We start from the raw sequence: 23,407 nt of genomic DNA, 5'->3' as shown, positions 1-23,407 counted from the left end.
TGGGGGGCTGACAGAGAGCCGGCCACATGCCAGAGAGTTTGGCCGCCTCTCCAAAACCAATCCATCAGATTTTTCATCTTTTCTGAATCGCCGGGCTCGCTGCTGGTAGTGTAGCAGTCATTCATCGGAATAAAAGATTGCTTAAAAAATGCTGAGCCGGACCTAACTGAGTCAGCCTTAAAGGCAATTCATAAAGCTTCCGTCACATGCTTTCTTGCTTGTACGCAGTGTGATGATGCTGGGGAATGCAAATGTCTTCACACATGTAACATTTTAATATCAGATTAGCCCAATGCAGTTAAATCAATAGCTGAGGAAGTAAATTAATTATTAGCGTCCAAAAGTTAAAGATAAACTGAACAAAAATGACTCTTTTCATATTTCTATTATGTAATTATTCACTTTTTTTATGCTTCAGTTTATGTTTCAATAAACATTTTTTATGTTTCCTTTGTTAATTTTTTTCTCTATTGACAGATTGATCTTTATTTGTAAGCCGGAAAGGAATTGCTCCATTTGGGATGAATTATGTGTGTGAACTGAAAATACCCTCCACAGTGGAGGGAAGGGTAAAACGAGCCACCACACTCTGTCCCGCTAACCATAAATAAAAAAAGTGATACTGTGGCCACAAACCAAGAAAGTATAGTTCATGCCACTCAATCCATCTTGGACAAAAGCACTTGGAAAAACTGGGAGGCAAAGCCAGTGTTTGTCACGCTCGATGAAATAACCACAGTCCTGAATTCATAATCTTGCATCTTAATTAAAATAACAATGCTTTGAACATTCTTTCATTTCAATTAAAAAAAAAAAAAAAAGGTTATACATTTTAAAAATGTGATCTTCATGCATACAGTGCAAGTACCTTCAACAGGTCATTTCTAAAAGGTTTAAACATGCTAGTATTTGAAACTTTTATTTTGCAGTGACATAAACAAATATAAATTACACAGTTCCCTCCATCTACCAACAATATCTCTGATAAGGGACTTAGAAGGGCATGCATGGTCATTACGCCGGTTTCGACAAGAAGCTTGAATATTTCCAGACTCACTGCAGGCAGAGCATGGCATGATGCCGCAAAATGAAATGTACCTGGAGCAATTTAAATGTCGGCGGTGGCAGATAGCATCTATAACACGTCTGGGTTGCTGCACATTGGAAAACGATTCGCTTCGCTGACACTGATTCTGCAGCGCGGCAATGTAACCACTTGTGCTCATGTCATGGAGACTCATAAGATGGTAATTTACATTTATGATTAGACACCGAGGTGACGCTGTCATTCAAAGGCACACACCATGACTGCTTATTAATTAGACATCATCATGAGGGGTTATGTTGCCTGTCACATGGCAGCTAAGACAGTAAATAAAAGAAATTAGTGATCTACAAATGTTAAGAGGAGCGGAGGGATGAAGGTGCAGTCTGGCCTTATTCAGAAGCAGCTTTTAGGAGTTTCTAAAGTCACAGCTAGAAGGAGAGAAAGCCAGGTCGGTAAAAGCACTAAGTGCTCTGTAATGGCAGGAACGACTGGACCACAGGGGGTCTGGACTGGCTAGGACAGAAGTTATGGGGGGCACGGCTTCAGCAGGTAGGGTCAGAGGTCAGGGTTTGAATTAGAAAGCAGCAATTACTGTACATGGAGGTTGTAAAGGGCAGGAAAATCATTTCCAGAGGAGAAATGGTGGCCCAAGAAGCTATATCTATAGCGCTCGCTGAGCTTTGGAGAAGAGAAATATCTTCCCTTCTTGTTAAGTGACAGTAAAGCTATCAGGCAGGTTCAGTAATGAATTTTTAACAACAATTATTTCCAGGCTATAATCAGAAATGGCATAATAAGACGAACCTTCCACCCAGGCGCACTCTGCTCTTACCTCAGTCACAGCAAAGCTGCGCTTCCCGCAGGGTACAACCTTGTACCATTTGTCATGCAGCATGTCCATGAAGCCATCTGACTTGTACTGACTAACAAGCTCTGAGATGTTGGATGTGAGCGGAGAGTTCTGAGGGAGGCCAATGCCATAGCCTGTCAAACAGAAAACACACACAAACATGCAAATGAGAATCTATGGAGTGATTATTCTTCTGTCATGACAGCAGAGAGATTCTTGTTTTGTTTTTTTGTTTTTTCACTTCACCTTCATGCTGCTACTATAATCTTTTCCCGGCTCATAGCTGTGGGGGGAAAAAGGCTGCCGAGCAAAAACACGGTAGTCTTGACAGTTTAGCTGTTTCCTTTAAAAAAAAAAAAAAAACCAAGATTCCTTTTAAGACAAAGTAGACACTTTACGTTGTCAGTATATTGTATATACCCCAGAATGTCTTGCCAGGAAAGTGTGACAAATTCTGCAATAGCCAATTACAAGAGTACCTCGCCTTGGTAGGAAGCACACTGATTGATTTGTATTGTATCCAGGAGGCTTAAGGGTGCATTAAGTAATTAACAACAACGCAGGAATCTGGGGGCTACGGTGGCCTGTAATGGAAGCAACCACCATGGGAACATTTTCCCAGTGGGAGGAAGAGGCCCGCTAAATGGACCAGAGATTAACAGTAGACGGTGGCGAATGTAAGCTTTTGAAAGCCAAAAAGATTAGTGACAGCAGAAGCGATGAGTGATTGATATTGTTAAAATTTAGGGCCGTGCTAAAACCGCTTATGGTCAGTCTAGAAAGGAGCTATTATTAAAAACCAAAACATAACCTTTGTGTTAATACTACTGTAACACTAGAGTGATGTGAAATAAGGCTGATGTTTCCGTTACTTGATCTGGAAAAGAAAAAAAACGAAACGAAACAAACAAAAGTTGGAGATTTGGCACCCTGTGCTTCATTCTTTAAAAAAACAAACAAACAAACAAAAAACTATTCCTGATCACAAACTGACAAAACTTGCTGAAAGCATCAAATGGCAGTCTTTGCTGGACTATTGATTCTGACCAAATGATCAGAGAAGACTTTTAATATCAAGAGGTCATAATATATTGACAACAATCAAAGCAGCAAAAAATATCACTGCACATACAAACTGCAAAAAAGCAGTGGTCCATTGAATTGTTTAGGAGATTACTCAATGGAGATTTCACTTTTAAAGGGAGCTCCCGTATACCACCTTGCAAGTATTACATGACGTCGCCCATGATGGGGCAGTGCATCGTTTGAGAGTATGTGCTGCCCTCTGGGTACTGTAGACTGGAGAAGCTTCATTTATTTACTTCCTGAAAACATTGTTGGCATAGAAAGATGATGTGCAGTTAAACTTCTGTCAAACTCAGTCATACCCAAGTTCATGAAGTCCATGAGGCTCAGAGATGCGGATATTAATATAAAACGAGTATCTTTTACACCAGACCTCACTCCTCGTCTGAGAGTTTACATTACACCGCCATTTAAAAAGTAACTTGTTTGTTTACTTAGCCTCTAGTCCTTTTTCACCATGACTCACTTTTTTAGTCGGTTTATTTTGGCATGCAGTTTGCATTTGTCTTACCTTCTATTGCAAAGGGTTTTCCAACTGTCAGCGTTTTACAGTCGGCATCTATGGAGACCTCATAGTCCAGCAGAGCTTTGTCCATGATGAATGCATCCAGTTTCTGAGGATCAGCCCTGTAAACGGCAACAGTAACAACAACAGAAAGATGACAGCTGCAAATGTAGCAGGAAGAAGTCACCCCAGTTCAGGGACTTGTGGTAATGGCAAACTGTGGTTTTATAACTTAAGTGTTGTGTTCAGCTGAAACGCGGTGAAGGGTTCTTGACCTTGCCAGTGAGAGCTCATCTGTTTTGTTCACAGGCCTTTGTAGCATTCATCTCAAACAGCATGCCGCACTAATTAAACATTTTCCTGTGCGCACAATTTTGCAAGCACTCCTCAGGCTAATCAGAATGGAATAAATACTCTACACTGCATAACTGAGTAAAACTTAATGAAAATCAACTGTATGGTATTCCATATTGTCTATAGGATGTTCAAACAATTGACTCTAAATCCTGAAACTGGACGGGTGAAGAGAAAAGAACAAACTAATACTAATCCAGGTCATTGTGGTCACCAAAAGCATTTCATTTTGTTTTACTGTTTTAGCTAGCCATCTGTTTGACATAAAATATTAACCTCCACAACCCAGAGAGACTGCACTGGACTTCATTTTGGCTCATAACTCGTGATTTCTTTTGCTGAGGCTTATTTCTTCTGCTTCTGTCCTCAGGGCACTTATGTGACCTTCAAGAGTGAGCACAAACGGGAAAAAGTTTAGTTTAAGTCCATCTCGGGTGTGTCGGCATTGAGTCTAGACTTGAGAGGAGTAATCTGGAATCGGAAGTAAATATACCCCCCTTTATCTAACTTAAGGTGCTGGGGGCAAATCCTTTCTGACAATGTGACGATGGCAGAATACATTGCCAGTCAATCACAGGGCAAACACAGAGAGACAGTGATGGATTCACACCCGCATTCAGGACCCAATTACACAACATTTCAAGTGAAAACTCATCACTTTTGCATTTTTGTTTCAGAAATGTTTTGCGTTTACATGGCAACATTTTGAAAACGATGTCGATTTACATGGAAACCACAGAAACGCTGAAAACGATGTTGTTTTCATGTTGTGCCACTCATTGGTTGCCGGTGATTGTTTTGTCATGACACCACACACACGCGCAGAGAAAACTATACACAATAAACAACAATGGTGAGCACACAGACATTCCTATGGACAGATGACACGGTTGGATTGAAGTCCGAAGAGACTATGGACTGGGAGTCATGACACTCTGGAGGCCGTTGTGTTTGTTAATGTCCATCAACTCGCACATGTGCAGAACTTTTTATATTATAGCACACAAATGGTGTGTCCACTCTATGCGGAGACGGAACCGGAGTGTTTTCAGAGAGTTGCCTCTACCCGGTAACGGAGTCAGTGAAAAGTTGTGTTCTCAGTGGCGCTGAGCACTGTTGTTTGCATGGAAGTTTTGCAATTTCACTTTTTGTGAATTTGTCCTGTCAACAGAGCCTATAAGACAATAAACTTCATGTGTTCGGACTGTGGGAGGGGGAGCACTTGGAGAAACATTCAAAGTCCACCAAAAAAAAGTCTTTGCTGTGAGGCAAGTCAGGCTAAAAATGACACCCATTAGTGATTTATCATTTAGATTTAAATTTTCAAAGCAAAGACTAGCACATAGTTTAACTTTTCAGCCATTTAAAAGTCACGTTGACACCAGCAGCATATAACCAAGGTGGAATGAATATCTTTGCTTTTAGCTTCGAGGCAATTTTACAGAGCTCCTCACAGTCACTGCAGTGGGATGTCAATGATTCAACAAATTCCCCCACCAACCTCTTTGCCTTGCCTGAACCTCATATTTCTCATGCTGGCCCTCTCTGTGTATTCCACTGGCCACCAGCCAGTGGAATTAACGCCTGCCCTCCCAGCATTTGCCAATTTATTCGTATTCCTCACGAGTCAGTTATATGGAGGTGAGATAGGAAGTGCAACACTCTCAGTGAAGCTTTTACAAATCAACTCTAAAACATCTTTCATCTCAACAAAAGCCTACTGGGATACAAATGCTACAAAGGCCATCTCTAGATATGCTTTCTCCCTCTTAACTTGCGATCAAGGACAGTTTTTGAAATCTATCAGTCTTCTACACACTGACTGTGTTCCTTACCACTGCTTGAATTAAGGCTGCAGTGCATAACCTTGGACTATCCACACGGCCGTATGTATTTAACCACGTAATAACTAAATACTGTATGATTAAAACATGATGCATTTTTTATTTTTTTGCATCAACTGCCTTAAATAATACATTAAAAAACAAGTATTTTCATCCCAATGGTGTGAATTGCAAACATGATGTGGCTATTTTTAATTGATGACTTTCTGATGGAGTCAAGAGCACAGAGTGGGCACACAGGTGAAAAACCATTGTGGAGGAACAACATGAATTGATCATGACATCGGATCTGCAAATTGTTGCCAAAGATGTGGTTCACCTGATATCGTACAGTCAAGGAGATTATTTTATCTCTGTAATGACCACAACGCTCTGATTCTCAGTTTTTTGCTTGGAATGGTAATTGAACCCTCGAGCTGATGGCAAAGAAAAGTAAAACCAATTATTCGTGGCTGGAGATGATTAGATATTTAGATTACTTGATTTTGGTTACCCTCACTAAAACTGGGCCCCTCACACATTTGACTCACAAGGCACAACGCAGAATGCCACAAGTAACAGCTTTCAGCATTTAACATTTAGTCTAAAACAAATTGACATATGTGAACCACTCAACATGTAAAATAAATGTTGAATGTTTAGCATACTTCAATTTGTCCAGCACTCGAGGAGGGAGTCACCTGCCAAAAAAAAAAAAAGTATCTCTATACTACGTGAGCCCCTTGAGATTTCACACTGCTGCTGAGGAATTGTTTTGTGGATAGAGGCTGAATTTTTCCTAAAGAACCTGTGGCACAATATATACTGAGAAAAGACGGTCGCAGCCTTGTCTCCACATCGACGGAAGGCGAAGGGAGCTTCAGCACTACTCTCCTGCCTCGTGGTGAGAAGTTGCTTGTTATTAGTCAGGAAGATAAAGCTCCATGAGTTTCATTGTATCACACATGGCAACATCATGGGTACAGTCCACAAGCTGATGCTCAGAAGACGCTCACTGATGCAACGATGACTTTGAACAATTAATTAAAAGTCTATTACAGATTGACCTCCAAAGGCCAGTCAAAGTGGGTTTACTAAGGTCCTGTTTTCGCAATGGTTTTAAGTGAAAACGCAAAAACCTTTGTTGCATTTTGTCTGTTTACGCAACAGTGCTCAGAGTCCCTGAAAATGGAGTGTTTTGAAAATGGCTCCCAAAGTGGAACTTTGCAAAAAGGCTGCAACTCTGTGGAAACGAGGAAAAATGTAACTATAAAAACAATGGCATCCTCCATAGTGTCATGACTCGTAGTCCATATTCAAATGGGACTCAATAGTTTTATTGTTGAGTCACCTGGAATAGCAATCCAATGTGGTCATCATATGAATGTCCTTGTACCCACTATTGTTAATGTTTATGGTAGATTGTTCTCTGTGCATCATTTCAAAATGCTGCCATGTAAACGGGAAACCAATTTGAAACGAAAACACAAAAACAATGCATTTTTTGTTTGTAAACGTCATGTAAATGGTGTCAAAAAATGTAAATATGCTGGTACTGAAATGGCAATAAGGATTTCTTGCAATGACCTCAATCAAATCTGTACTTTTCATAGTTTTGTGAAGGGTTCACAAAATCCTCCAAATATCCTAGTGCCACCGGTGAACTATGCAGTGGTGTCATAATGTAAAAATCTAATGTCAATATAATGTCATAATATAAAAGTGACCAATGGGCATATGGTTTTTTGTAAAATCATGGAAGTGATCTTTAATGCCTGGTCCCTAATAGAGTAAATCATCATCACGCTTGAATACTCTCTGGTTGCCAAGTTGTTACTTTTCTAAAGATTAAGTTTTGTCCTTTCAACTTCACTGTGTTTACATCAGTGTTTATGAGCTCAGTAAAAAGAAGAAAAAAAAATCTTGTTTTATCCATTTCAAATATGTCCTACCAGACTAGGCCTGCATTCCAGCTGCCTTTTCGCACTATATTCTGCTATGCTCCGCGGGGATGCCAGTTGAATGTTGAAGCGGCTTAGGATGACAGCAGTGGCAGGGTAAAGAGGAGGGTGAGATCTGAATGCGAACAGGCATGCTTGTGGTGGGGAATGACAGCAGCAGGGATATATATATTTTTTTTTCTTTCTTTCTTTCACCCCCTTAAATTTTTGACTTTCCTTTGGTACACCCCTTCGCATTTCTTCTCCCCCTTATGTACACACAAAGAAGCTGATTTTCAGGAATCATCATACCAAGAGAAAGCAAATATCTGGGTCAATATGAGGAGAAAAAACCAACATGAATCAGTAAAGAGTGTTGGGTGTACAAAATGTGTTTCATGCATACCTACATGTTTTTCCACATGGCTACATGTGAACCGTAAACGTTGTACTAGCTTACTTGAGATTATTTATCCCATCCGGTGTTGCAGGGACATTGTATCTCCTCATGTACTCGTGCATTTCGGGGAAACTCTTCTTGACGTAGTCCTCTGCACTGCTTTCTCTCACTGTAGCAAATCTGAATCCCTGAGAGGGATGGTGCAACTGCAGGAAAGCAGAATGAAAACCCAGACGTTACCTTTACCTTCTGCATTACAGAGCTATATTATTGATACCAACATTTCAGCTTATTGCTTCTCATTTCCTTCAGTCCTGAACTCTACTTTGTTTCCTTTCTTTACTTTAGCCTCGTGATTCATTATTTCTCATTATACAATGATTTGGGTGACTTGGCATCAATATCAATTAGCCTTATCCAATTTACAAATTCAAAAGTAGTTTGATTAAAGATTGCTGAATAGATGTTTTAAAGAAAACAACGATTTGTAGGAACTACACAAACAGCTAAAACCTGAGCACTAATTTGTTGTTTGTAAACTGCGACAAGCAAATTGAACACTGATGAAATTCAAGCCCCCAAAGCCACATATTTACATCACACTGTATATTTATAATTCAATCAGCAAGTTTTTAACTTCAAACCACATGTTTGTCCAGCGTTGCATCTTTCTGCCTGTACTACCTTTGGATCATGTATCCCTGACAGCTGTTCATAGGTCTTTTCCCCGACCATGACAGCAGCCAGGTTGGCGGTGTAGGTGGACAGACAGAACAGACAGAAGATGGCCCAAAGGTTCATCAGCAGACGACCCGTCCAGCACTTTGGGGGCTTGATGGCGACCGTTCTCCCAAAGAGGATGGCATAGCAGACGTTGAGTGCAGAGGAGAAAGAGAAGACCCGATCCCGATTGCGTCCGCGCGGCGTCATGCCGAACGGGCTGTGCCACTCGTACAGGGTGAGGAAGACGGCGGTGACGTGGAGGGAGACGAAGATGCCGAGCCACATGGACCAGTGGAGAGGCCACATGAAGGCACCAATGGGGGCAGCTGTGTCTCGAGTGCGGACCTAATCAGCAGAGGATAAAAGATCAGAAAACTTGTATGCTGCCAAGCACAGGGCATGGAATCTTTAATAAATTAAATTGTTGTTCTGGACATTTTGCAATTCAAAAAAAAAAATTTCAACCAGGTAAATTCCTTATATTATTTTCTATTACATTGCTCCTAAAAAGGGTGCTGATGCTGTACCTATGTTGTTAAAGGTAAAAAAAAAAAAAACATTAAATAAGAAAAAAATGGATGTCTAATAAAGTATCAAGTAAAATCTACTGCCATAAGAAGCTGGAAGAAAAAGACAAGGAAAACTACAATCACTATGCAGTGACATTACCTTTAGCAATTGTGGGTTGCCCCATAAAGCTGTATTTTCACCTGGCCAATCCCACATTTGGAAATTGCATCAGAATTCAATAACTTAGGGGCTTGCAGTAATAAAACGCTGCAATATTGACACTGACCACCTGAATACCAGGAGAAGAGAGGGGAGTTGAGGCTAGTGACACACAGTGCACTTCACTGGACCACAGAGTGACATAAATTGGGAGTAAGAAGTACATGGAAGAAACTCTAATGAGGTTTGCAAGAGAAGAGCAATACTGACCAGGATTCCCAGGCTGGTGGAGAAGAAGGGTGAGGTGAAGTCAATGACTTGACTTCGGGCTGAATTAATGCTAAAGGAAGTCACTGCCAGATGTGCGGCACCACTGAGCAGATCACCCACCAATCCTGTCCAGCGCCCATTCTTGAACCCTCCATATTTCCCATCTCCAACAATGTAGAGGTCAAAAGAAAAGCCCATGTCCTCTGCCAGTTTCTCCAACAGGTCAACGCAGTACCCATAGCAACATTTCTTAAGTTCTGTGGGGACGGATCCATTAGATCCTCCCAAGTTCTGGAACAGTCCTTCCAAAACTGAAGAGTCGTTGGTGAGCGGATCGAGGCACAGCTGGCCCGCGGGACACATACCATCTCCGTCCACCTCGCGAGTGAATACAAACGGGTGCTCCACCAGTGTTACCACTCGCATGTGCAACCGGGTGGGTCGGCGCCAGTCCCCTCCGCCCCCAGATCCAATATGGCTTGGCCAGGCCCCTTGGTCCATCAGAACTCTGCCTCTGCGCCAGCGTCCAAGGCGGGTCCAGGTTGGCTGGCCCAGAGGATCCAGCTGGAGGGACCAGATGTAGTGATGGGACTCGGAGATGACGTTCTGGCCACGACTGTCTCTGGATATAAAACCACTCTGGCCCTCAAAGGACGTGTTGGCTAGAAATCTGAGGGAGACGAGGGGAAAGAGAAAACAAGACATGTCAGGAGTAAAAGAGATGAGAGCGGCAGTTCCTCATAAGCTATATCTTGTGAATTCATGAGAAAGACCAAACATTATTGTTGAGGAGGGAGTTAGGTCTGGGAAGTAGCGTAGTGACAGCCAAAACAAGGCGATTTGGTAAAGGTTACTGAAACACCGAGTCTGGGTTGTGATCCTTTCAGAAATGCTCTAAGTTGCTCTTTGCAAAGTTCTGTTTTTTTTTTTTTTTTTTTTTTTTTTTAAATCACTTATGGGGCACGGCCCAGCTTCAAGGGTTTGTTGGTAGAGTGGCCATCTCTCAATAGGAAAGTTGCAGGTTCAATTCCCTGTCTCCCCCTGTCCACACAGAACCCCAAACGGCACACACTGGATGGACTGAGAACCTTGCATGGCAGCTGCTTTCACTGGTGTGTGAATGTGATTAACAGTGCAAAGCTTTTTGGGGACCATTCAAACAGTATTACATCCCTATATAAGTGAAAGCATGTGGTCTTCATATATATATATATATATATATATATATATATATATATATATATATATATATATATATATATATATATATATATATATATATATATATATATATATATATATTTGCTAGTTTAAGTTGGTGGGGTTTTTTTCTTTGTAAGAGTCACATTAATCAACTAAACTTTTCTAAGTTGATGTTGAAGTCAAAAGTTAACTTTATGCTTACATTGATGAATTTGATACTGAAGTTCGCATCAGTAAACTTTCAAAAACTGTTGACTTTTCAGTAGTGTCTATTATTGCTTAAATGTAAAGTTATTACTTCAAATAATTACTTTAATGTTAAAAGCAACTTTTGGCTATTGCCTGAATTCATTATCTTGTTGACAAACTTTCTTAATGCATCCTCTAAACTGTAAATGGATTTCACTTACGTTGCACTATTTCCCTGCTTCAGCAGTCCCTGATGCACTTTACACTGAAAGTCACATTCACCCATTCACACACACACTAATCGTGACAGCTGGCCTGCGAGGCACTCAGTCCGTTCATTGGGAACAAATTGGTGTTCAGTTTCCTGGACAAGGGCATTTTGCAAAGTCGACGTGGGGATCAAACCTGCGACTTGGTGACTGAGAGAAGCCACTCTTCCACGTGACCCACATGAAGAGAATGAAGAATGAAGTAGTGCGGACCCACCACGAGTTCAACACCTTTGTCACAACTTAGACCCATATTTGAGACGTACAAGCTTGATTGCTGGCAATTGAACTTCTTGTTTATTATTTCAGACAAAAATTCTGAATATATAACCCCCCCAAAAAATCAAATAAATGCTTTATCTTTGTAGACACAGAAGAAGCTTATAGTACATGCGGGTGTCCGTGTGTCTGTGACGGCATAAGACGGATCACAATTCAGTGATCAGGCCTGCTCTCTCACTGAGCCATGCTACTGGCTGGCTGAGAGAGTCAGATACCAGGGCAGATGCACACACTCGCCCCTCCACGCACACACTGAAACGGGCTCACACTTCAATGGGATAGGTTCCGTTTGGAAGTGAGACGGAGCTCAGGCACTCGCTCTGTGCAGGTAGACACACACACGTCTTCGATATGCCCTCAGGAGGTAACGATGTAACTGATGTGACCTTTTTCCAAAACTGCTCCATCGTGTCACCTTGCTCACTGGAAAATTCCATTTTGCACAAGCTTGTCGACTTTCCAACATCTTTAACAGTCTTTAAGCCAAGCTGACAGCCCTAGCATGCAGTCTGAAGGTCAATGTCTTCAGTATAGCTTGTAAACGTTACAGTACCTGGAGAACGTGTCTCTCTCCTTCAATTGCAGAGTGTAAGTGACTCGAACTCGCACTCTCCTGACAGTACACAGCTCGCTCCGTTTTAATGGTGAAATGTCACGTTTCAGTAAAAGGTCACATATAAGCTTGAACATATGGTTCGCGAATTGTTGAAATTCTAAGACAGTCATACACGAACAAAGTGCATCAGAAATCAGCTGAATTCTGTAAGTGTCTGTGTTTAACCTAATGTTTTTTTTTCCTTCATATATCCCATTTTTCATACTGAAGCTGGAGGCAGGCAGGAAACAGCGAGTAGAAAACTCAGAGTTAGACTGCTGCTTCTCCGATCAGCTAATCAGAGGTCCAAGGACACTCATCACATCTGGGCTCGATCCTGATTGGCTCTGCTCATTAATGCACTTTTCAGTCCAGGTTATAGTAGTTGAACTCACTCGGCCTGTTTTGTGGGAACGTTCAATATCTTTGAAACCGAGAGTTCTGAGCTTATTTGCGTTTCTCTCTGTCTGGCAAAAAGTACAGCAGCCTGGACACGTTTCACAAAGCACAAGTCACCATAATAAATGAAGTATCCATAATATACGAGCAAGTAGTGATGCAATGTGATGACAAAAGCCAAAGTATAGGAGCTGTAAAGGCTGAAGCAATAATACAAAAGCTGCAGCACTGATGCTAAATCTTTCAACACAAATGTTTTACCATCACAAAAAATACACAATCCACAGAGACAGAGAGGGCTGTTAGAGTGGACAGGCTTCAGAATGATTGGTTTATCTTAAGAACATTATTTATTTGTATAAAGTACATGTAATATTCAGTGACATTGTACATTTGTATGATTCATGTATTTATGAAACCTTTTGTCAGTCATCTTGTCAGCCTTTATTCATGACTTCATGTTGGAGCACTTTTACCTTGTTTTTACATGTTTTTACATATATTATATATGCTGTTGCTGTTTTAGCTTGTATTACTTTTGAGGTTTGTGTATAGTTGGTAGTAACTGATGTTCTCTTCTGTTTTCTTAGGTTAAACACAATTTATAATTTATGTACCACTGAGCACAGAGCAACAAACATGACATTGAACTTTGAATTGTGGCCACAAATGAATATTTTGTGAACTTGAATTAGTATTTACTGTCAACACAAAACGTATGCCCTTGGATACTCCTGCATATCCAGAAATTACATCTAAAATTCAACTTTAAATTGTGGCCACAAAGAACTAGTTCGTATTCTCAAATTAGCACTTACTGGCCAAAGATTAATATTTAATGCCCTCAAAATACGATTTTGTGGCCACAAAATATGCATTTTTGGCCACGATTTAAACTTTGATTTCAGATGTGATGTCTGGGGCTCCATATGAAGGAGTATCCAGGGGTACAAGTTTTTGTCTTGACAGTAGATGTGTTTTCATGCAGTTTCAGTTGTGAACTAAGTGAGCAATGTTTGGCCCTCTGCAGTGGAATGTCAACATCACTGCCGCTTCACATTAGTCATACTGATTATGATTCAGTATTGCAAGAAGGCCTTTACAGATTTAATTGAAATTCAACTCAAAGGTCCATTTGAGTTCAATTATAATGTGATTGATTGGGATATCATTGTGGCTTGAGATTCTTGCTCATGTACGATATGAAAAATATCTCAAAGAATTACCTGTAGCCTCATGTGGAAAGCATTGGTGTAAAGCTCAATCAGTTGGCATTGTACTCGCGTTATTTTATCTAAAAACCTTTTTTTTACTATCACATCAAAAGATGTAAACAAAATGCTTAAATCCTCTGTGATTTATATTCTGCCATATAATTTCCACAACAATGCTGTTGGCTGGGCTCTGTGCCATTCCATGTGGGAACATTGTGCTGGCTTTATTCCACAGTCAAAAATAGCTTATAAAATGTATATAGAGGTCAAAACGGCAACAAGGGCTGCTCCTCCATTGTGCACATCGAAGAGTGCGTTGCTTCTGCGTCCCGACATGTGGGGTTTTTGGTTTGTTTTGAGCAGGTCTGTCAATCTAATAGTAATTCATGGGGCCACATACCTTTTAATTCGATCTCAAATGGGTAGGACCAGTAAAATGAAAGCTTAATAAACTATAAATAAACACTATTGGATTTTTTGCCACATTTAAATGCAACAGTGAAAAAAGTGAATTTGATGTTTGTCCAAAAACTGACCAAATGGAAATGTGTAAATCCAACCTCATGCTACTTTTGTCCCTTACAATGTAAAAAGATTGTCCTCTATTTACTGCTGGCATATTTTGAAATCATGTTTGTCATATAGTTACTCTTCATGTTTGACATAACACAGCTGGCCTCTCCGGGTGCACAGTTTCTGCAGCCTTCAACACAACTTTACAAATTTAGACTTGCACTATGGTTTTGATGTCGATGCAACATCAACTAACAACAAGGTCAATTTTACTGTTGAATATGACCTCTTGAATTACATACTCAGTATGTGAATACTCGGTAAATAAATTGGAAACAGGGAAAATATGCATTTTCACATATGAAGGGACTCGTGATGACATTATTTTGGACTCCAGGCTACATATTTGACACTCTGTGCTGTATCTGGAGTTCAAACAGCAATTAGTTGATCAAAACTTGCTTGTTTAGCGTATGCAGAGCTGGGGTGTCAAACATGAGACCTGAACCACGTTCAAATCTCTCATCAAGACCCACCTGTTCAGAACTGCTTTAGAGGTATGCGACAAATTTCTTTTTATGATGTGTTTTATGACTTGTTTTATGATCTTTGTCTGTTTTAATGTTTGCTAATAAAGTAACTCTGTGTGTTTTGAAAAGTGCTCTATAAATGAAAAGTGTTGTTATTATGAAGCCCGTGTGCCAAAATTGGCCTGCAAGAGGTTCCGATCCAGCCCGCCAAACCACCAAGAAAATTGTAAAGAATTAAAATAAAACATTGATTTTTATAAATTCTTTTTACAACAAACGCAACACTGAGAACCTGAGATCATCGTGTCCAAACTAGAATTAGCTTTAAAACCACCGTTAGGGAAAAAAACATGCAAGAGTTTTTTTTTTAGGGAATTTCTTTGTTTTGCACCTGAATCATATCATTTAAAATGGTTTCATGTTGACATTGTATTCCGTGGTTATTGTTTAGTTTTGCAAAAATCTAGACATTTTCTTCACATATACGCTGTGCCACAACAAATAAATGCTTTTAATTTAGACGTTGTTCTGACACTATTTTACTGGTCTGGCCCACTTGACGTGGCCCCTGAACTGAAATGCATTTGACACCCCTGCTGCTGAGAACTTGATTAACTTTCTCATACATGACCTGCGGTAATGTTAAAAGCTAAATTCTGACTTAATTTTATCAGGATCAAATGTAACCTGTACACTATAACACATTACCATTAATGATTGACTTAAATTGGGACCACTGATAAGTGAAGTGACCAACACTGATGACCTATTTTTGATTGAATTTTTTCACATGTAAATGGGTATTATGGGTTTTCTTTCTTTTCTTTTCTTTTCTTTGCTTTAGAGGGAGGGTATTAATGTCAGGATTTGAGGTCTAAATTGTAACTACTGGGTAAAACTGTCTCAAACTGCAGCTCTCATGGGAAGTTATGGGTCTACTGTGGTCAGTATCGATCACAAGTTGTCCGAGGGAGAAAAGGCAGTGAACCGGGGAAAGATGACGACATGGAAGGCCACGGCTCATTCATGCATGGTGGAAGTGTAGACTAAACCGTCTGGACGATCTGACACACTCAAATATCTGCCTGGATTCATACTCAAGACATTGAAAACAACAAACTTTTTGAAAACGACTTCAGAAGTGGAACTTCTCAAAATGGCTTTTTTGAAATGCTGTGACTGCACATGCTCACCATGGCTGTAGTTTTTCCTCAAATGCACAAGTAGATGGACAATAACAACCATCGCAGAATCCATGGTGGCACAACTCCCAGTCCCTATTTTCCTGGTAGTTCTACAGTTGAGTCACTGTAATAGCAAACTAACTTGGTTGTCTGTCCATACGAATGTCCGTGAACTCTACATTGTTACTGCTTATAGTGCATTGTTTTCTTCACATGTGTGTGGTTTCATTAAAAAAAACTAACAGCACCATCTTTCCTTGTGTATTTGTCAAAAATGACCTTGGGAACGACCCCAAAATGCTAAAGATGTTTTGGTCTGTTTAAAAAGTACCAGATAGGGTGAAATCCATTTTGACTGATAGAAATGTTGGTTTAAAATCATAAACGGCGAGATGTTCAAAGTTTTGAAATGGCCTAATGCCTCAACAGTTTATTCATTGACTCGTCACAAAAACTACACACAGCTCAGCTGTCACACAGGTTCGGTCCACTTTGAATTAATAGTTTGAAATTGCTTCAGAGGAGCTCGAATGTCGCTTTTGTCCAGCATACTGATGACTCGTCCAAGGCCGGGGGCCTGTTGATGTATATGCGATCTTGGCAGGGTCACTAAACATCCGTGGCTCTAAAGTAAAAAGTGAGAGTTGAACTTTTTATACAATACGACATGATTCATTTCCACCTCGTGGAATGATAAAATGATGGCATTTTGAAGCAGAGGAGTCTTGAAGGTATTTTAAGGCGGGGAATGACGTTTGGATGAATCACATCTTTTACACAGCGATACTAACTCAATGTCATGCCCGCCTTTTGTGTTCTCGCCTCATGCATCACCTAAACAAGGTTTGGAGCATAATATTGGGTAGAACCTCACAGATGTGTCTGTTTTCACATCGGCTCCTCGGCACGCAGAATGAAAGGGAACGGGAGTGCACTTAAATCATCATCTTATATTACTTTGAAAAAAATATTCATCAACAGCATTGCATGTTTTTAAGTTGGTATCAAAACATCATGTCCTTAAAAACCGAAATACAGAAAGAAGTGAATGCAGCTGCCTTTTAGGTGACATTAACGTGTCTGCCGAGAGCATTCGTCCTTGTTAAACCAATCCCCGCCTAAAGCAAACAGAACGTGTTTTACTTACTCTGGTTCAGGGACTATAAGCCTCAGTGGGGACATTTATCATATAGCATTTTCTATCTTATTATAGCTCATCTTCCTGGCACATCAGGGTACTCTCCTTTACTTTGATGGGCATGCATCACTTTAAAATGATTTTTATCGAGAGGGATTGTCTCCAGTGGAGTAAAAAAAAAAGAAAAAAGAATTGGATAACCAGGTGAAATGTGCCCCTGCCAGCACATCTTATCTGCTCATACAGGACTTTTACCCCCTAAAGTTTATCTCTGTATTTGTGTCTACAAAGGTTACATATAGTGTTGATGTGAAAAATCCTTAAAAACATCTCAGATTTTGCTTTCTGCTTTATTTCCGCCTCCATCTCCTTCCTTCTCCCCTCTGCCTCTTTGCTGTTCTATCTGCTGCCAGGAGTGTAATTATATGGTACACTCATCACATGTAGGTGCAGGTTTGATGTCTGCAGAATGCATCCAAATCCCAGATTTATATAAAGTGGACCCTTTAGTCACAGTATGTGAAATACTCAAACATGTGCCACCTGGTTTTGTGCTTATTGAGTCAAATGTGAGCCTTACCTGCGTCTTAGTCTTTTGAAATGCACCTGCTTGTGTGACATTCCGGTGGAAATGTTTAGTTCTTGCAGCTTAGTGACTGAATTCAAAAATAAAAAATGACTCTCTAATCCAATTAATTACTATGAAATGAAGGCAGTGTGTCACTTTTCTGCTCACAAAATCTACCCTCCAAACCACAGCTTTTACAATCGTAGTGACTAGAATTAGGTGAGGCAAGCCTGGGAAACTCTGGCTTCCTGTGCACGTGGAGGTGTGTGCATGAAGCTTAGGAGCAGACTTTACCTGATGATTCATCCTAAAAGTGCATGAAATAAGTCCAACTATGTGTCTGTCTGCCTTGACGTACGATGAACAGCAAGCTGTCTGTCCTGCAGTGAACCTCCTGACCAATCCTACTGTACTGATGCTGCCGGCTTGGAAGAGACTGTAAATGTTGGGAGTCACATCATTGATTTTGTCACGCTCTCTTTGATTCAGGGATGTTTGCACATATGCACGCCCCCGTCAGACGCCGTACTGAAGCAGACCAACTTCTTCTTAAGAGCAGCAAGAAAAGTCTCACACGTGTGGCAGAGATGTGCTGTAACCCGTGGTGATTGAGGTATTGTACGGGGAAAGAAATGGGGTGATGTAATGTGCTATGTTGCCTAAAAGGAACGAGAAAGTCTATATTTCAGGGAAGGGATGATGCAATGGACGGATGGATCACACACTGGGCATTCATCCAAAAGGCTGAGGAAGGGTCCAGTAAGGATATTAACATGGAAATTCATTTAGAAGTAAAGCAAAGCGGGGGAAAAAAAAAATCTTAAATTGGTTATTAGCCTGAAACTAATTCCTTCAGTCATATTGGTTATGATAGTAAACCAGTGCTGCATTAAAAAGAGAACAAAATGTAAGATTATGAGCAAAGCTCAGATCTTCCACTTCTGTATTAAAACAGATTTTTCTGTTACACACTCCTATAAATATTCTTCTGATTATTTTCACACAGATATCTGTACTTTAACATTCTTTACATACTGTTTTACAGATGATGACTTTATATAACCAATCAGAGGGGAAGTGACATATAACTGAAAAGTCGAGAGTCCAGTCTGTGTCCATTTTCTTATACAGAGTATTAATTTAATTTAAATCGAGTGTAAAAAATGTAATTGCATAAAGTCAATTGTAGCCTCGGGTACATACTTCTCTACTTAAAAGGTTCAGTGCCGTATTTCATTTGAAATAAATGTTACTTACTTTTTACTTAAGCACACTGAACCAGCACCAGCATTTTATGCTTGTATTTGTACTTCTACTTAAGTGAAGAATGTTTTATTATGTTATGAGACAAAAACTACAAATCTGGGGTACAATCTTCATGAAAGACAATACTGCCACCTCAAAAAAAGATCACAAAGGCCTCATTTACACAACTATCTTTCAAGTAAAAATGTATTGTTTGGGTTTTTGTTTCGGTAAGGATTGGCATTTCCACTGCCATTGTTTTGAAAACAATGTCTGTTTACACATAAATGACAGTTGCGAGTACGCCAAGCCACTACTGGGTGCTGTTGGCTGTTTTTGTAATGAAACCACACACAGAGATCGATAGGCTATAAACATTTACATTGATAAACACAAAGACATTCTTATGGACAGACAATGAAATTGGTTTGTGACTAATGGTGACAGTGAAAATTATTAAATGATCAAGTCCCAGGAGAATATGGACTGGGAGTCATGACACACTCGAAGCCACCATTTGTTGTGATTGTCCATATACTCACACATGGGCAGAATAACTATTTACTATGGCCATGGTGCACATGTACAGTAGCAGCATTTCAGAAAAGTTGTATTATGCCCCATTTACATGTGGTTGGAAAGTTTTCAAAAAGTTTTCAGTAGGTCCGAGCTCCATTGTCATGTAAACAGACACCCAAAACACAACTTTTTCAGTTGGATTATGACTTTGACATAATGGAGACCTTGTGTTTTTTGCAGAAAAAATGGCTCAATGTGACACTGTTGAGTTAAAATGTCTGAAAACTAAGTAGCTCCTAATTTAACCTAACTTACTCAAGCGAAGCTTTAAATGGGTGCCAACATGCTCGCTGGCTGCTACAATATATGCTGTAACCTAAAATAGTTTTCAGGCTAAAGTGTCAAAATGTAATGCAATTACACACAAAAACAAGCAGCTGCACTTTCAAGAGCAAACTTGTGAGAGTTATCATTAGTTAGCATGTATTTGTCAGCATGAGCTTTGTCAAGTTAGCAATTAGAAGGAAAAAAAAACTTGGAGTTTGTCATTTTTCTTAATTCAAAAATTTTTTGCCACTCAAATCAAACTTGACTCGTGACTTAGACGGCACACAAATAAAAACATGTTTAGTTTGTTCATTTGTTGTCCAACTTTGTCAAATTATCCATTTACGTCAGTGTCAACTAACAACCCACCTAGTAGAAAACGGAAACTTGTGTTACTGTGATATGGATTTGAAAGAATTCTGGAAACTCTCAGCCCCATTATGATTTTTTTTTGCTATAAGAGAAAGTGCATTAATGTTACGACATACAGTATTTCCTCGCAATACTCAATACAGTGTGGCTCACAGTTTTCCAGTATAATACAAAACCTGGGCCGTTTGTTTGCATGTGTCCAGCAACATTTACCAAAGTGGTTTCTCTACTGATTAAAAACTGGTGAAGATATCAACTTGTGCCGAGGACACATCCTTTAGCACTACACAAAAGTGTTTGTGTCATCAAGTGCTTTAAAATGCCTCTGTCAATGGTTCATTTCCTAATGTGCGTCGGCCGCTAATATTTTCCAGACAACTTTGCTATTTGAGACAAACGCACAGGCTGTTGGCTTAAAATGAGGCCACTTTTGTCAACCACCGTTTGAAATAAATCACCCGCTGTTTGGAAAATGACTACGAACGTGGAGTGGTAATTCTGCCCCTGTCATTATTGTAAACTGTGAACGTGCAGTTTTGCAAATTACAAATGAGGGGATGAAACAACAGAATTGTGGGGCTTTTCAGAGTTAAGCAAACCATTCCAAAAAGGAAAAAATAGCATGTAATATTTGATTTCAGCATTAATTCACATATCGTAACATGAACATGGTGCCAAGGCTGTGTGGTGCTCTGCACAGTTTTCTCGAGTGTCTCTGTCGCACTGTTAGTTTCTCATAATGCTCAGTGATGAGCCTTAGAAGACTATTCTCAAAGGACTGAATGGATGACAGAAGAATAAAAAAGCACAGATCATTGAAGACTCGGTAAACCAAACTCAGTGGTAAGCAGAGGAAAACAAGATCTGAGACGAGGAGTTTATCCACAAGCCTGATCTCTGCTTGATCTTTCTCGGTTCAAAGCAAACGCACAGAGAAACGAGGAATTCAAGTAATAATGAATAAATCAACTACACAGCCGAGCTGAATATCCAGCAGCAACCGATTAGGGCTATTTAAAACAGAGAATATGTAATCATCTGTCGTCTCATAATGCAATGCTAATCTTTCCACGTTATTAGATAATCTTTGGTTCATTTTCATCGATACATTATTCATGTCCGTACATTCAGTCTCAATATATTCTGAAATTTTAATTTTCCTTGGTGTTGAGAATCGGCAAGGACTTTCTTCAAACGAGAACCGAATGAATCCGGCTTCCACACACTCACGCCTGTTTCACTCCACTTTCCAACGCAACTGGATAAGTAGTTTAACATCTCCTGAGCAAATTAAGTGAATCGTTCACAGAGAAGAAACACATCCCATGGCCAGTGTTGACTTTTTAGGCATATTGGAACAAACACAAAACAGCGCCTATGGATAATGGTGGTATTATCAAACAAATGACACGTGGAATTTGACATTTTGTGATCATTTTAAGTTGGATAAATGAAGGAGGAAAAAAAAAAACACAGATCAGTCACGCAGGAAAAGTAGCATCAGGGATTACATCAGGTGATTTTAATGAGTTGAAACTTCTTCTCAAATCTCCGGTCTTTGCTCTTCGTGTTCAGTGTCATCAAGCTGGTATCCAAAGAGCTTGTCAGGGTCTTAACATATAAGACGTGATTGATGCCTGTAAGTCTGTCGAAGGATTTTAAAATAACTCCAAACTTCCAATCTCCACTGAGCTTTATAAGTTGCAAGTGAAAGTTGGATAAGTCGAGTGCATTTGAGGTGTATTTTTGCATTCAAATATAAAACTGGGTGCATTTTGATTAATGAGTTGGATTTTCCTCTCACCTCATGTATTCTGTATTTTCTGTCCCTATGGACCCGGGGCATCTGAAACCTGATCGGTACCTTTTTAATCAGCCTTAAAGGAGGGGGTCTGTCACAACTCTGGAGCTGCACGATGTACTTTTGCCCCTCTGCAGTGTCTCTGTGCCGCTTTAAAAAACTATGTAGAAAATACACTTTTGGATCAACATCTAAAATGAAATAAACTCTTATCTCGCAATGTAAGGACACAAACGTAACTTGAATAAAACAAAAGTTTAATTATTTGTGAATTAAATCAGAAGTAGTAGTAAAACGGTAGTTTTATTTCATCCCACACTGAATTTAATGCAAACACAAGTGTAATGGTCAACAATAAACTGGCCAGTAAATGGACAATCACTTCAATTACCACAGCTTTTTTTATTTTTTTTTGAGCATTCTAGTATCGTACCGGATATTGCTTTTAGTGTCGGTGCACCGTAGTTCAATTGTCACATGAGTCTTCATCCTTCTGCCTGTCAACACTTTTCCTCGTTTGTCCTCAATTTAACAAAACTCATATCTCATATTCTGCATTGTTTGTTTACGCATGCTTATTGATTATTGAGAGCTATGGACAAGTGTGAATAGATGATGCTAGAATGATTTTTATCTTGCATTTTTTTTTGCCAACTGAAAATTCACCACGATCCACTTTTGGGTTTCAATCCACCAGTTAAAAATCGTCTTAATTTTTCCACTTCTCTGTTTGCTGCTCGCCATGAATAAATTCAAATAAAGAAAAAGTCCACAGAACAGCTGTATGTAGTGGGAGTTGGGTTTTTTTTGCATTCACTGCTAAAAATGTTGGTTTTTCTGTACTTTTGATTCAAACAACAAAAGATCATTTTGGCACACTTCTGAGCTAAAACAGCTTAAGGGTTCAAAAATAGATAAAAAGAAAAGGATGTCAGCAATTCTCAGTTCTCAGAATCCATATATGCAGGATAAGCTACAGTTTGGTAAATAATTCAAAACTGTATAATCATTACTTTAATGGTTGAGTCCAAAATAAAATGAGAAATAATTACAGAAAATGTCTCTTTCAGTCATAAAGTTGCTCATCTCGAGACTAGGTTATGTTAATACGTTCATATTTTGTTCTTGATTTCCTCCATTTGACAATCACAAATTCTGATGGTATTTTCACAAAATAAACCATTTCCCTACCCCATTCATGATTTGTCTATTTTTAATGTCATTGATATTTTTTTCCTGAATCTCATCCAGTAGTTTCAGAGCTTTAATTATTGTGAACAGCAGCTTTCTTTAAAGTAGGCTTCCTCTTTCTTGGTCATTGCACTGGAACTCGCTTAGCATCAAGCGATTTTATTCTGTGTTGACTCACATGAACCACTGAGTCAGCATAA

General features: G+C 39.6%; 1 protein-coding gene across 1 annotated transcript in view; it reads right to left on the bottom strand.

Annotated features, from left to right (window-relative positions):
* The window catches only part of grin3a (glutamate receptor, ionotropic, N-methyl-D-aspartate 3A), a gene marked incomplete at both ends in the record, with an annotated part of 60,319 nt that overhangs the window by 16,059 nt on the left and 20,853 nt on the right, over positions 1-23,407 (bottom strand). Inside the window, 5 exons of the mRNA XM_080509933.1 lie at positions 1,881-2,032; positions 3,496-3,611; positions 8,067-8,212; positions 8,691-9,074; positions 9,669-10,338. Of these exons, the coding sequence (XP_080366059.1) occupies positions 1,881-2,032; positions 3,496-3,611; positions 8,067-8,212; positions 8,691-9,074; positions 9,669-10,338 (1,468 nt within the window). The remainder of the gene's footprint in view (positions 1-1,880; positions 2,033-3,495; positions 3,612-8,066; positions 8,213-8,690; positions 9,075-9,668; positions 10,339-23,407) is intronic.

This window comes from Blennius ocellaris (genome assembly GCF_963422515.1).
Source record: "Blennius ocellaris genome assembly, chromosome: 15".
Lineage (NCBI taxonomy): Eukaryota > Metazoa > Chordata > Actinopteri > Blenniiformes > Blenniidae > Blennius > Blennius ocellaris.
The sequence above is the reverse complement of the archived record's forward strand: the minus strand, read 5'-3'. Positions and strand labels throughout refer to the sequence as shown.